This window comes from Centruroides vittatus, unplaced genomic scaffold (assembly GCF_030686945.1).
Source record: "Centruroides vittatus isolate TY-2023 unplaced genomic scaffold, ASM3068694v2 scaffold_435, whole genome shotgun sequence".
Lineage (NCBI taxonomy): Eukaryota > Metazoa > Arthropoda > Arachnida > Scorpiones > Buthidae > Centruroides > Centruroides vittatus.
In genome coordinates, this window is record NW_027122708.1 from 1,415,058 (window position 1) to 1,431,765 (window position 16,708).

The 16,708-nt window shown below is 27.7% G+C and overlaps 1 protein-coding gene across 1 annotated transcript in view; it reads left to right on the forward strand.

Annotated features, from left to right (window-relative positions):
* LOC136989095 (uncharacterized protein CG5902) overlaps positions 1-16,117 on the forward strand; it is an 86,132-nt gene extending 70,015 nt beyond the window's left edge. Inside the window, exons 4-5 of the mRNA XM_067287197.1 lie at positions 6,254-6,344; positions 13,686-16,117. Coding sequence (XP_067143298.1) covers positions 6,254-6,344; positions 13,686-13,852 — 258 coding nt within the window. The 3' untranslated portion in view covers positions 13,853-16,117. The remainder of the gene's footprint in view (positions 1-6,253; positions 6,345-13,685) is intronic.
* Positions 16,118-16,708: the final 591 nt, after the last annotated feature.

Sequence of the window (16,708 nt, forward strand, 5' to 3'; positions counted from 1 at the left end):
TTGATGTTTAGTATTAACTTTAGTAATAATTTTAATACTTAATAATAATAACTGACAAAAATGGCACAAACTATTTGTTGTTAGGATTTTATTTAAAAACAATGAAAAACTTAAAATATTTGAAATTACCATAATATTGAATTTGTATCAGCAGATTTTTGGTACAATCTTTTATTTGTAGTAAATAAGTAAAAGTGTATAAAACAGTGATTTAAGTTTAGTAATGTCACTATTAAAGTAATTGATGAATTATTTAAAAAACTTCAGAGAAAATAGTTTTTTAAAATCAATACTAATTGAAAATGAAAGTTGTACAAAATGTGACATTTCTCTTGTATTAAAAGAAGTCAGATCAAGAAAACAAAAACGTTTATTTAATTACATAGAAATGGATACAAGTACAAATTCTCCTGAAACTATTTTTTCAGCAATAGTAGATCAAGAAATAACTTCTTCAGAAGAAGGATTTTAAACAAATTGAAGGGCATGGTGCCATATTTGGTTTTTTTCACAATACAGTAGAGCATCAATTATCCGACTCAATTGGGGACTGGGGTTGGTCGGATAACTGAAAAGTATGAAAAAATACATTATTAGTATAGTGTATTAGGCCTGGTTTAAATACTAGCCTCCCTTTCATGGTCGAGCCAGTGCTGCCAGCTAAAACATGCAAAAATTTAACAAAAATATTAAAGTAGCCAAGACATAACCAAATATTGTAGCGCCACATCACTAGTGGACATTTGAATTTGCCGACTAGAACGCGGTCAATTAATCGGGGGTCAGATAATCGATGCTCTACTGTATTTCTATGTTAAAGACTAATGAATGAGGTGACTTTATGAATCATTGTATGCATTTAGATTTAGCACAGACGAATGGTGATAATTGGGATTTAAAGGTGACAGTTTGTACAATATTAAAATATTTTTTGCCATATGCTGCAGTGATTTAATTAAATTAATGCGATTCCATTAGAATGTTTTTAAATATTCTGTCTAAACTGCAGATTCCTTTCCAAATCTAATTATTGTAAATAGAGCACACAATATGTGAACAGTTCATTTTGATGAAGGATTTCATTGAAAGTGTGAAGCACAGAGAATAAAAATTTTTGAAAACTTTGTAATGTTTTTAATTAGCCTATATAATCTATGTAGTTTTATTATTGTATTTTTTGTATATGTACATAAAAGAAATATCTTTATTTTAAATTCATTTATTCTTTTGAATAAAAATTGTGGTAAAAATTATATAATGTATATTTTTGAAGGGTCCCGTGGTTGCTAGTGGTTGTCCTGGGAAATGATTTGTTTTTGAATATGTTCTCTCTTACTGTTAACATTTAGATAATTTTTTGTTCTGTTTTTATTTATTGAAATTTTAGAGTTAATTATTTGAGAATTTATAAGTAATTACTTTCATTTATTTATTTATTTTTAACTGTGGGTTGATGATGATAAATCTATTGACAAAATATACTTTACAAAACTTTAATTCAAATAACACAGTTTGGGTAAAATGTTCATTTTGTATATTTAATTGAACAGATGATTATTATTAAAATTGCCTTTTTTACATTTTAAACAAAAACTGAATCTTTAATGGATTATCAAAATTAGTTTTATATAAGATAAATTAAAGCAAAATATTGCTGGATTATATTGGGCTATATTGCTACTACTATTAACAATTATTAAATGCTAAATAATTTGGCACTAGATGTAGGCCTCCATCTCTTGCTAAATTTAATAATTATAATTATTAAAAATATTAATTTAATTAATTTAGAACATTATGGAGGAAAAGAATCTGCTCAAAGTGAGACTAGGACTCCCACTTATATGGTTGCATTGACAGTTACGTTACCCAGATCCTTGCTTTCAAAACTATTAATTTAGATATAACCATACTTGGTTGCTAATAGGCCATGGGTACCAAGTCATATCCAGCTGATGCCTTAAGTAACCGAGTATGGTTATATCTAAATTAATAGTTCTGGAAGCAAGGATAGGATGAAGATCTGAGTAGTGTTACTGGCAATGCAACCACATGTAAGCAGGAGTTGTGGATCTGTCTCACTTTGAGCCATTTCTTTTCATCCATAATATTCTAAATTAATCATTAAAAATATCAATTATAATTACACTATCTCTTGCTAAATTTACTATCTCAAGTGCCAAATTACTTAGTATTTTCTAGTAGTAGTAATGTAGCCAGATATAATCTTGCAATTCTTTGGCTTTAATATAAGAAATATTGATCTAAGTTTTAAATTTGGATTTTATGCATGATCTGTCAGTTATTCTAGTTGAAAAGAATGTATTTGTAATATGCTTATTTTTAATTAATTTTTAAGTAACCTTATATCAAATTCCAAAAATTACCGACAAAATTTTAAATTCAAAGAATTAAGATCTATTAAGTGTATTATACATATAAGAATAATAATTCAACTTTGATTACTCTAAACACACAATTGAAATATTTAATTTTGACAAATCAAGTTATAATTCTATTAAGTTATTTAATGATTTAACAATTTTGATAAACTAAGTAAGTATGATGGTGTCTCTAATATTATAATTAATTAGATCAATTTGAATAATTTGATTTAAACTTAGAAAGCTTGGGAAAAAACAACAGCTTCAGAAACATTTTAACATACAGCTTGATTTGTCTGGAAGGAATGACTTATTTAGGAAACATAATCATCATCAAAATTGTATTTTGAGCAAAAGTTTCAGATTGAAATTCTCTTGTATATATACATACAAAAGACATTTTTGAAATTGTTAAAATTACCAATAATTAGTAAACAGTCTGTCAGTCTGTCTATAATACCAAATTATTGAATCATAACTTTGGCCTTACTATAACCTACTATTTTTGATTTTTGGTAATTAACATTGCTGATAGAAATTTGATATTCAATATTCAAATTGTTGCCAAATATTGTCATTATCAGATCATTAGAAAAAAAAATCTAAACTTATATTTGTTTTCCTATTTGAAATAATTTTATTACAGATATTTTTCATTTTTTTTTTTATTCAAGCAAATCTGAAAAACTTTTACAAAACTATCATTATGAACTGTCGCAAACAAAATTTATAATAAACTAATAATATCCAAAATATGAATTTTCACTCAAAGATGTTTTATTTTTTATTTAATAATAGTTTTATTTTATTTTTTCAATGTATATGTATACACACTTACTTTCCTCTCTAAAGATATCAAAAATATTATTTGACAACAAATCATCATTAATTTCTTTGGTTATTTCTTTTAATTAATTTAAATATTTATTACTGATACATATATTTTTTGAATTTGATTTTTATTATTAGTAATATTACAATAATATTATGGAAATTCTTGCTTTTATTATATTATTTAGTATTTTAAATTAATTTTATTTTAATAATTAAATTTTTAAAATAAGTGAAAATAAAATTTGTTTGACAATGATGCTGATGTAAGAACCAGATTTCAATATTAATAAATTATTTAAATACTTTTCTAAGTTATCTCAAATTTAAATGTAAATATTTAGTTAATCACATTTTAATTTTTTAATATTGTATCAGTATGTTATGTCAGTTGTTAATTAAAAATTTTGTTAACTTCAAAATTTATTTTTAAGACTGTTTAAATTAAAGTTGTGGATATTCATTTTAGATATTTTCAAATATGTAAATTAATATTGAAAATAATGTATTGAAATAAATTAGTCATATTTTACATGTACAAAGTGTGTGTGTGTGTGTGTGTACATTCCTTGTACAACACTGTTTTGTGTAACACAGAAAATTGGGAAATCCACCATACAAAATTTCACAATTTTTGTGTAAACTTCATTATTTGATTTTTTTTTTTTTTTTTAAATTATTTGAGTAAGCACTTGTCTCAAATTTGTGTGTGGGTTTTAGAATATTGAAATTTTCAATTTGTTTTGTGTCTTTTGTTAGGTTTACTTTAATGAAAAACTGAGTGTAAGTTTTTCCTTCCTTAGGTTTAGCTTTCCTATCAACCAGGTGTCGTTGTTGCTTTCAGACTTTAGCCCTTAAGATTGTCACTGTGTTTTCTTTTCATAGATTAATCTTTGTATTTAGTAAAGTTTTTTTAATTGTAGGTATTACTTACCTATGAATGATTACTTTATTTGTGAAAATGAGGAACAAAATACAGTGGTGTCATGGTATTCGAACAGTTCCCAATGTGAACAATTTGGTATTTGAACACAAATTCTGGAAACAAAATCACTTGGTAATAAACTGAACAAATGCAACCTTCTAGAATAAATTTTCGATTAATAACATATTTTTTTGTCATCCATAAAAAAAATTATGAAAAAAATAAAAAAATGAAGATGTTACTGATATTTCTGATCATGATCAACAAAAAAGCTTAGATGATGATTATGGTACTTTTTAAAAAGAAAATATCCTCATTTAACTAAAATTAATATTAATGTATCATACAGTACTTTCAGTTGTGATTGTTAGTTATTGATTGTAAATGAATTATTGATTGCTTTCATATAAACATGTTTCTTTTAGTGACGAAAAAGAATAGTATACTTTTGTTAACTTTGGAACCTAACCCCATGTTTTGCATTAGTCCTTTGTTTTGTACAGCACGGATTTGCATAATATTGCACTTTTTCAGAATGTAACTACCATGATAAACAAGAGCTATCTGTATATACAAAATGTGTGTAAAATATGATTAATTTATTTAAATACATTTTTAATTTCATTAGCATTAGTTTTCAGCTTTATGTATGTTTTTGTATACAATGGAACATTGTTTAATGAGCATAATTCATTCCAGAGTCTTACTTGTAATGCAAAACACCCGTTAAGCGAAACAATTTTTCCCATAGAAATTAATGTAAAATATGATAATGCGTTCCACGCCAAAAATATACTCAAAATGTTTTACGTATAACGTTTATTAAAAAAACTTGTACAATACACACTGTTAAGGAGTGTAAATCATCATCATCTTTTCTTCTAGTGCAGAATGAACCATCCTGGAATGAGAATTCAATTTACAGAAACGAAAGGAAAAAAAAATCACAGCTAATATGTTTGATAAACACTCCAAACGATATGACAAATTCTTGGGTTACGTAAAGGCTATAATTAAATATTAGAAATTAATTAATTTGACTAGAGGTAGGCAGTTATGTTTCCATCTCTTATTAAATTTAATAATTGTAAATAGTTAATTTTTAATTCAGACATTTCTAAAATTTAATTTGGAATTGGTCATTAAATTTGATGACCCAAGAATTTGGCATGTCATTTGGCATGTTTATTATATAACAGGCTATGGTTGTTGATGTTTATAAGTAATATGTGTGAACACAAGTTTGGAAAAATATGTGATCACAAGCGACACTAAGATGCTAGCGGAACGAGTGCTAAACACAGACTGATGGAGCATGCCGCATGCGCACAATTAGGGACTTCCCCTCTCATCATCATTCGTTATGCGAAACATCATTCGTTAAGCGAGGCAAATTTTTACAATTTGTTTTGCTTGTTATGCAAAATACTCATTGTGCGAGGTGCTCGTTAAGCGAGGTTCCACTGTATATGGAAATCAATGCTAATACCTGTTTGGATTAAATTTAGTTTTATTTTATACTTTATTTTTTGAAAAGAAATATAAAATGTCATACATCAGTTGTTCTCAAAAATTTGTTCAGCTGGTGGTGTGCAAACACATGCCAGGTGGCCTACAGACTGGCCTAGTCATTTTTCCAAAATGCAATTCTGTTCTGTTTTGTCAGAGAGAGAATATGCACCACATATCTCTTACACATAATATATCATTATCTAAGATGATATTTATAGGATAAGAAGTGAACAGGGACCAAAGTGGTCATCTGTGAGTCCAGTTTAAGCAGTCCACAGATCAATATATTTTTGAGAACCACTGCTGTACGTAATTATTTTGCAATTCAAAATGTAATGAAAACGTGACTAAACATAACTACAGTAACCATTGCCAATGGCCATTGCCAATATATGAATTAAGAATTGAGTTAAAAGTAAAGAAAAAAATATTTGAAGTAGACACGGAGAAAAAATATTAAGTTAAATAAATTTTTATAATAATTCTGTAAACCTTATACTTTATAGTTTGATCATTTTTTTCAAAAAAATCTGATATTTAATTGTTTTAATTTTCTAATTTAAGTTCCTTATCTCAAAAAACCTTTGTTTTAATTATTTAGATTGGAGTACATGGGATCAGAATAGAATTTACTACTGAAAGAGGATCTAAACGCACTGCCACTTATCTTCCTGAAGTAGCTCCAGAACAAGGTTTGTATACAGATTGTGATATATTAATCTTGTAATTTAATGTTTGTTAAAATATAAATATTATTTAACAATTTCTTATTAGTATAAAACATTGAAATTAAAAACATATTCTGGAGCAATCTTTATGAAATAACTAATTATTTGTTAAGACATTTTAACTGTTATAATTTACATAAAAGATTTATTTAAGTTATATATTTTTCATTCATATGAAGTTTAGTTTATTAAAAAAAATACTAGAGATGGCTAATATTATCAATGAATACTTCAATACTAGAAAATATTTGAGATCTCAAATATTACATTGATAAAAATTAATTTGCATACTACAAATACCTCCGAGATAATGCCATACATGCAGTCAATGATGTATCCTGAAATACTTGAAAAGGAGCCAATTCAAAAATTAAATATTTGAACAATTGACAAAGTATCTTTTTGATGTGTTCAGAGCTTCTTGTTCTTTTATTCAATTATTGTACTTCTTAAATTTGTTAACAGATATTGGACTAATCATACAGGAAAGGTTTCAGAAGAGTAAAAAGAATCACTTTGAATTTTTTTTATGCATTTTGGGTCTGAACCCCTCTTCCGCAGTTCACAATTCTTATCGACAGGTCTTGAGTGAAGTCCTAAGGAAAGCACATTTTTAGTATAATATTAGTACAAAAAGTATATATAATATCATATGCTGAGTATTAGATCATGAAAATTTTTCAAAAACCAAAATTAAAAGCAAACATAATTTACCTGGGAGGGAGTCAGATTTTATTTATCAACATTTTGATCTAGAAACTAAAGGTATAAATTAAAATAGAACAGGATTAAAACTTAAATATACTAGTGACTAAAATAATTTTTTTTTTAATATCTATGTAAATTATTTAAAAATTTTTTCATAAAAAACAGATAAAATCACATAAAATAATTGTAATATGTAAAGCATTAAACGATTTAAAAAATAAATAAATATTAAAAGAGGGTTAAAAATCAACAAATAAATAATACCTGTACAACTTATCTGGTTTAATAGATGTTTATAAATAAAGTTTTAAAAAATATATAAAAATTTTTTGAGATGATATGTGAACCACTGACTTTCTACCCAGTTTCTACACTTCAAAAGTGTAGCTACTGACAATATAGGGAGCTAAGTATCTATAAGTCCAATAGTAGTGCCATATATTGGCTTTGAAAAGTGTGCACCTTATTGTATCTACCATTGCATACAGACAACACCTCTTCAGTACTTCTAGTTTTTAATTTGTGACATGATAAAGAAGCAGACTAGTGTTTTTGAATTCTTGTTTTATTAAATAAAAAATCTGTAGTAAGTGATATTGAGAAAAATTATTTGTTAATGTAGTGTACTTGAGATAAAAATAGGCTACATAAAAAAAACTTCAAACTTTTAATTTTGATTTTGAATTTTAAAGTTAAATTCACTAAATTTTAAGAAATGAATTTTTCTTGTTACATCTTGTTTTACTGTATTTATCTATTGAAATAAATATAAACAAGTTAATAATTTATATATTGTTTAACTAAATAAGTTATATAAGGTAATTAAGTTTGCAAAGTATTAAGGGTATTCAAACATTTGAGATCTGGTTAATATATGAATTTGAGATGAGTGATATTTGCCCATCTCTAAATAATATGCTGTACACTACACCCTTGAAGTTCATGGATGTCAGGGTTCAGAAATTCGATCATTCATGATGGGAAATTTATGCACCAAAATTTCAACTTTTGGGAAATGGGAGATTACATACTACTGTAAACTGGAGTTGGAGCCTGCATAAAATGGATGTTTGAACAGACACAATGCTAAAAGATTACTGCACTCTCACTCATACTTTTGCATCACCATAAACCATTTCCCAGTATATTTATTTAATAAAACTATTGATTTTTCTGAAAATTTTTTAAAACAGCAGTAATACATAGTCTTGGAATGAATTACAAATTTAACACTGAAAATGGATCTCAAAGTTTGAGAATTCAATGTTCATGAAGGATTACTCAGTCCCAATTATTCACGAGCATGGGACAACTTTGGGGATTGGTATACTGAAGTTTTTTAATTTTTTGATTAAATGTGTTGATATTTAACTAATTGTAATAAATCGAGGATTTTAACAGGGTTTATGATAAAATTTATTACTTTGCATGGATTCATAAGTTTACTTTTTATAGTCATAATTAGGATTATTCATTTTTTCTTCCCTTCATTTCTGAAATTAAAATTTGATGAACTTGTTATTTTTGAAATGAATGTTGATAATTTCTTCATTCGTCTTTAAATACTCCTTCCAAATCTTATACAGGTATCCCTTGATTAATGTGGTTAATTAATCCCTTGGTCCTACCATGTATATCAAAATTGCATTAATCAAAATATGGTTTCTATATTAAGTAAAGACAGCTGGTAAAGCCGTGTAAATTAAAACTGCTGCCACCTATATAAAGGGATTACTTTGGGATTAAAAGGGATTGCCTTAATTAATTTCACATATTAAGCAAAACTGCATTAAGCAAGGGATACCTGTAAAATTTTTTTTTCTTCTGACTTTTAACTTCAAAATTTAAACTAGCAAAAATAAAAGAAATAAAATGTTTGTTTTCATTTTATTTATTTTATTTTTGCTGGTTTATTGGTATTTACCTCCAGTTGAGGTTATTTATGTTAATTTATACCAGTAGTTTCGTAGGGATTGTAACATCCAAATTAATCATGAATCAGTTTTAATAATTTATCCACTGGCTACAGTATGAGTAAAACAAATAAAATGTGGTTTCAATTAAACTAAGAATTCTAAACTATTTTAGACAAGAAAAAAATTTAAACTGGAAAAATTTTAAATTTTTAAGAATGAACCGTTAAAGCAGATAAATCAGCTTTTGATTTTTAAGAATTTTTGGAAGGGGTCATTCCTTTCTGACAAAATCTAAAATTTTTAAATTTTTTTCCTTTTAAAGTAGACACTTTATGGCTTTTCTTTGTCTTATCAGAATTACCAGCATTTCAACTCGTGTGTTTTGCAGTCATGGTTGCATAAATGAGACAAATAGAAACATTGATATCAGATTGGCATAATGTGTTACAAGTGAGAACTGTGGGCAAAGTTGTCCCAGTGTTTAGTACAAAACAGAGAAATAGATTACAGTAATGTTTTCTCAGAACAAGAATGCCTGAGCGAGATGCTATGAGACCTTCATGCACTTTTAAAAATGGTGCAGATTTAATGAATAATTAGGAATTTCTATTTTATATATATATATTTTTTGTTGTTGTTGTTGTTGCCAATAGTGTAAATATGAAACCAAATATGGTGGGGTCCTAATTACATTTAATAGCAACAAAAACATTACTTTTAATAGTATGAAAAATCAAACATAAAAGCAAGAAAAATATGTGAGAATGTACATGTTTGCAATTTGGCGATGTTTACAGTACATACATAGCGGACTCTTTATTTGTGAATGTGGTTTCTCTAAGACATTATAAAATAAGATGATTTTTTAAGGTTAAATAATAAATCCGGCTATTAAATTTATTTTTAAATAGTAGAAAATAAACTAATTTATGTTAAATTACCCAATATCGAGTTGCGCTGACAACGACGCCAAATGGTAGATATTGGGACTACTGTGGAAAACACCAATAATGAGCACTTAAAGGCCGCTAAATAAGACGAAAACACAGATGTTTTCATGTTTCGTTTTCTAGGATTTATGATGATTATATTAACATTTACTGGAAATGTACTTATTTTATTATAATTTTATGTGCTTTTAATGCTAATTCTAGTGATATTATGACTTCAATATTTGTGGCTGACGGATGTAAAGTCGAATAAAATGACTTAAACTTGATTTTCATTTTTCCATGTACTTTTTTGACAAATGACGTATAATCGAGAATGACGTAACTCAAGGTATACCTGTATTGATTTAGTAATTATTATGTTATTATTAGGTTAAACAAACTAGAAACAATTTTAAATTAAAGATTTAAAAATTGCATAAATAAAGAAAATGTTATTTGTTCTAATGGTCTTTAGCCAACAAGTTTGTCACTCACTTCCAATGGTTAGCTATGGTTCTAGAACCATAGCTAACCAATTTAGACTTTGAGCGTCATATGAAAATTTGAAGATTCTTCACTGTTTGAGAGTTATCTACCACTGTTAGTTCTCAATCACTTCTATTTGATTACAGAATAAGAAGTTTCTGTCCAAAATTTGATTTTTTCTTAGGGAGTGTTTCAATTTACATATTTACATACCAATTTACATATTCTGTGCAATTTGGTCTCTTACTAATTTGGATTTTTTATTTTCATTCCACTTCTTTTTAGATTTACATTTTCTTTATCATTTTTCAGAATGTTAAAGGTTGACAGATTTTTCTTCAACATTATACTGACTCACTGTTTCAAACCAAATTGTTAATTTTTTCCATTATTTTAGAAAAGTAAAATTTATTTTTAAATATTTTAATAAGTTGTAATTCCTTCAAGATTTTCATTATCTAAGGTTTAAATGTAAAAATTATATAACAAGTTATTGATATTATTACTGAACCATTCTTAATATAAAGGAAATATTAAATTTTTGAATATTTTTTTTCATTAAAATAAAATCAACATATCCAATAGTTTGTCTTCAAATATTGAAATATTTGATAAATGTTGGATAACAATGAATGAAGCATAAATTTTTGAAGAATCTCATTTATGTAATATATACATACATATAGCTGATAAGCAGATTTTTCAGGGCTGGACCTTCAGACCAATGATGTTTCACTCTACTGTTGTTTACAACTGAAAATGAAAATAGTGATTTTTGAGCAATTGTAATACATTAAATTGTTTTTTTGTTTCAATAAAATGTTTTGTTTCATAATTAACAGTAAAGAATGGTCTTATTGTTTCTTATTTTTGTTAAAAATACAGTTATAAATGTTAAAACAGAACTTCTGTGGTATAATTTTCCTAGAAATATTTGATGTAAGATCTACATTTATGTATACATATGAGATGCAGGTCAAAAGTTTCCAGAAAGATATTGTTCCACCACAATTGAGCATACTACACTGCTAAGCTGCTAGATGTGACCTCTAGTATCACTAAGGACCTAGTATACAAATTATTGTTGCCATGGAAAGTCACATTTGTTTACATTGTGTGTTTTTGTGAAGTTGTGTGCTTTTTTGCAATTGGTGTTATGACAGACTTGAACAAAAAATTTGTATGAAATTTTGTTTCAAACTGAGAAAGAGACAGCACAGACCAACCAAATGCCAAAACAAGCATTTGGGGATGAAGTCACTAAAAATTCACCACAACTGGAAAAAAAACATGTCAAGTTCAGAGCAACATCAAAACTTTCTTTTACATCAAAGAATTTGTCCCACGAGGGCAGACAGTTAATTGGCTCTTCTACTGTGATGATCTGAAGCATCTTAGAGAACAGGTTCAATGGAAACATTCCAAGATGTGGAAGAACAAATCTTGGGCATTGCATGATGACAGTGCACTGGCCCATTCCTTGCTTGTTGTGCATTAGTTTTTAACTTTCACGAACACTACTGTCATTTCCCACCCTCTTACTCACCTGATCTAACTCCCTGTAATTATTTTTCGTTCCCGAAAATGAAGCTGAAGAGGAAAAAGATTTGAGATGGTAGATGAGATTGAGGATAATGCAGGAACAGCTGAAGGAAATTACAAAATAGTTACTTTCATGGGTGCTTCCTAGCATTAAAATCATGCTGGGACCAGTGCATCAATGCAGCAAAAGACTACTTCAAAGGAGATGGTCAGTTAATTTATCATGTAAGTGTACCATTTTCAATAAATTTTCGAAACTTTTGGTTTGCACCACATATATATTGTCCAAATAGATTTTATAATCAAGACTGGAAAAAATACTTGTAAAATTTTATATAAATTAAAATGTTGAATTTAAAATACTTTTTAAAAAATGTATTTTGAACACTTTTTATTGCAAAAGTTTGAGATTGATGTGCTTGCAGAAACAGTATATTTAACTTTTGGACTGCTATATTCTATAACATAAGGAAAGAATGGTGATCAGTGTAATTTTACCCTCTGGTTTTTTTTGCATTTCTTGACATTTCTTTTACTCCCTTAGTCCTTTCTACTGCTTTCATCTCCCCTACAAATTTCCAAACCCTTTGACTGATTTGCACCAAATTTTGCATAGTCACTCTCTGCCATCCTGCAGGAAACGTGTGCCAGCTTTTATGAGGACAATGCAACTCTCTCCCAGAGTTTCCAGGCAAAGCTGGGCATTCCTTGCTGGTTTAGAAATAAGACTCATCCTCATGGACTTTCTGGAAAAGTTTCTTTTAAAACTTTTTGAAGTTTTAAAAGAATTTAAAATACATAATTTCAAATTCTTCCTAGTCATGTTCTTGATTTTTTATGGAAAAATTACTCTATTTAGTCATTTGGATTAAATTTATACACATATACATATACAAAAGGAACCATATTAACAATTCTTATCAAATCAAAACAATAAAAAAAAAATCATAAATAACACCATAAAAATTTATTGATTCAGTGGTCTCATCATTTTCTTTGTTTGTGAATATTCAAATTTTATTGTTTTAAAATAAAAATTGTAAAAAATTTTTATGTATCATAATAAATCTCTAACTGTTGTCTTTTGTTTTATACTATCTGGTTTTTATTCTATGTTTTTTTCAAATGTATATATTTATTATTAATTGTTATTTACTTATATTGTATTTTAATGGGTGTTTTGTTTTGTTATATGGGGAAATTTTAATCTGATGTTTTAGGGCATTTACTTATTTCAGTTTAAAAAATTTTCCTTTCTCAAATTTCTTTGAAAGTCATTTTCCCTTCATCATCATAATTGAACACATGGAAAAATTCTCCCTTTACCATTACAACTTTGCCCTCTTCCCAAGGACCACATGTTCAAGTCAGGCAATTATATTTTGTATTACCAGGTTTTGATGTAAGCATCCTTCAAATTTTAATTATATTGTCATTGTCTCATAATGATAACCTAGGATCCAACCCAGAAACTCTGGAGCTTTGAAACAGTGAATTGCTTGAATGCTTTTGATAAATTATCAGGAAGATTTGATCACTGGATAAAATTGGCAAGTTTTGAGGAATAATTGATTTTATAAATTCCGTTATACTATTTTCTGTTATTAATGTAAATCCATTTCAATGGTGTTTCTAAGTTTATTTTAATCTTTTATTTAATTTTATTTTTCTGAATTTATTATGGTGATAAAATTTTTCTATATATAAATTTTTTTTTATAGGATGGGATCGTATACAGACCATTGATTCCCTTCTCCGAAAAGGTGGTTACAAAGGTGTCATCACTACAGAAATTCGCAAATCCATCCGTCTCACCCGATATCAGAGTGAAAAAATAACTGTGAGCCATCAGGAATACAAGGACTATTGGAGAAATAGACGCTGCTAGCAGAATGCTCACGCTAGCTACAATTATTGGCTAGCGTGAGCCTCATCTTTTGCAGAATGCACCTTTTTCATTTCTAGCCATTTCATCTCTGGGAAAGGGTTGTGATTAACATCACAGAGTTTGCTCTATCTGCAGATCATCTTGGTCCATACTATTTGTTTACTTCTATGTGCAGAACAGGGATCATTCCTGCAAAATGTCTAGCTTGGAATACATTTTTGGCTCTTTGTATTCTTTAAATTATTTAATTGGTTTTTAAGGGGAAATAATATTATTTGTTATTAATAGAAAATTGTAAACAGATTGAAATTAAGCTTTCAAATTGTTTAGCTCTTACTTGTTATAATTAAGAATTCTCATATTGGGTGGTTTAGGAGAATTATAGGAGAAAGTAGATTTAAGAGAGTTATGCCTAAAACAGAAATGTTTTACTATTTGACTGTTATACTATATATCTGGTTAGAAATATTGAATCCTTGCTTCCCAATGTTGTATTATGAATGTAAGAATTAGAGAATTCTGAAGGTTTCAAAGAAACTTGGGAATAGACTAACTTTTAATAAATCAATGCAGTCAAGTTAGCAATTAAGTAAAATTGCTATAAAAATCACTGCCTCAAATTTTTCTCTTCTATCTTAAAAACAAAGAATACAAGAATATATAATAGTATGCTATTTAGGTAAATGTAGTTGAGTATAATAGTGAATATGCTTCACTTTTAAAATATATTTAAAGAAAAAAGGAAAAATAGTTTAACATATTTCCGTATTGATAAAATAAATGTTCTATTTACAAAAGGAAGAAAGTTCATTGTAGTAAACTACTAAATATAATATGCAATTCACTATCTTGGGAATCGGTGTTCTTGCACTTCAGAGTGAACATTTTAATGTATTCCAGGCTAGTTCATTGCAACCCTTTTTTTCTTTCTTTTTTATCTGTGGTGGTGTGAACTTTTTCTGTCATTTATTTACATTAGAGTTGTTTCTAGTATAATAAATAATGTCTTCCTTCTGGATTATGAATGTTACTTACAAATTTAATGTCTCATTGCTAGTAGCACCTGATGAGTTCTTGTTTGGAATATATTTTAATATAGTTTTTTTTATGTTTGAGAGTTAGATTTTAAGGTTATTATAAATGCCGTCTTTTTTTTTTTTAATGCTTTAAACTATTGATGATGAAAGAAAAAAAATTTATTTTAATTTTTGTTCTATATGCCTTTATAATATAAATGTTTTTTGTAACTCATTCATTCCTTGAGTGTTACACAAAATATCTCCATCCTGTTGTATACAAGAACCCGTGATGACTGAAAAGCTTAATGATAGTAACTGCATGACTCAATCCATATTTTATTTGGAAACATCCATTTTTTTTCTTGCAGATGCAAATGCGGAGAAACTTAATGAAAAATTCACTTAATCTCAAACAAACAAATGCAATTTGTTGTAATTAAACCATAATTATTTTGGTAATCACACAAATAACTTCTCCAGGGGCATTTATATACATATACATATAAATATATATATATATATATATAAATAAATATATATATATAAAATATACATACATATATATAATATATACACATAATATTATATATATATATAGAAATCATTCAGTAAATTTTCCCAAAATAACAGTTACCAACACTGACAATCTTAATTCAATGGATGGAATTTTTGATCAAAGTCACTGAATGCTAAGAAACGAGTCATCTCACCATCAAGTGTCATCATCATCTCCACGGAAACCGAGCCAAGAGTCTTTCACTTTGCGGCCTTGATTGGCTCTAATTACAACATACCATTGAACGGCTGCTGTTGCAGGTTATATAAAAAGTACTGTAAAATGCAGAGGTCTCAATCATTTCTATAATGATTCTTTAAGGTGCTTTAAGCCAACAGCTACACTTGGTATGACATGCAGTTATTAATGTGCATGTGTACTTGCTCCTTGTATATGTGTAGACTTTTTTGGTATTTCTGATGTGATGTCTGGCATGAAAATGTAATGCCAGTCCAGTTTGTTGATGTTAAATGAACAAAGTTTTTCTTTTTTGGCAATTTTGATTGCCAATCAAATGTCGTTATGAAGAGTATGATCATTGCATTAAGATATGTTACCAAGTATGTGATCTTTAATGCTTTTGAATAACAGTAGTATAAAGCTGATGGTATTTGAATTGTGTCATTTAAAAATGTTATATGGGATTTGAAATTAGGTTGTTTCTAATAAAAATGCAGTTTTTACAATATAGATTGTGTTCTTTTTAACTTAATTATATATATGCACAGCGATTTAAAAACAACTAAAGATGAATAATAAGTATCAAAATGCACAAATGTTTTTTTTTATGAATGTGACAGTATTTAAAATAAAATACTAAATTTTTTTACTATCGGCAGTTTAACAAGAAAAATTAATAATAATAATGAATTGAATTTTAAAACATGATAAAATAACAGATTTTATTGAACACATTTCAATAAAATACAGTATAACACATTATATAACTTTAAATTGTGTCTCTGTCTATGTATACACACACACACACACACACACGCATGCATGCATGCATGCATTTGTGCGCGTATGTATATATTTTACTGTAAAACAGTAGAGAGGTTGAGGTCGAAGTTTTAAACGCGAAAACGTGTACGTCGGACGTTCAGTGCCGCTTTCCTGTAAGCCTAGAAGCTTGACAATGGCGTTTGGAATGTCGAGCATGATTCCACTGACTTTCCAAACACTGTCAAACTTCTAGGCTTACAGAAAAGCGGCGCTGAACGTCCGATGTACACGTTTTCGCGTTTAAAACTCCGGCCTCAACCTCGCTAGTGTTTAATT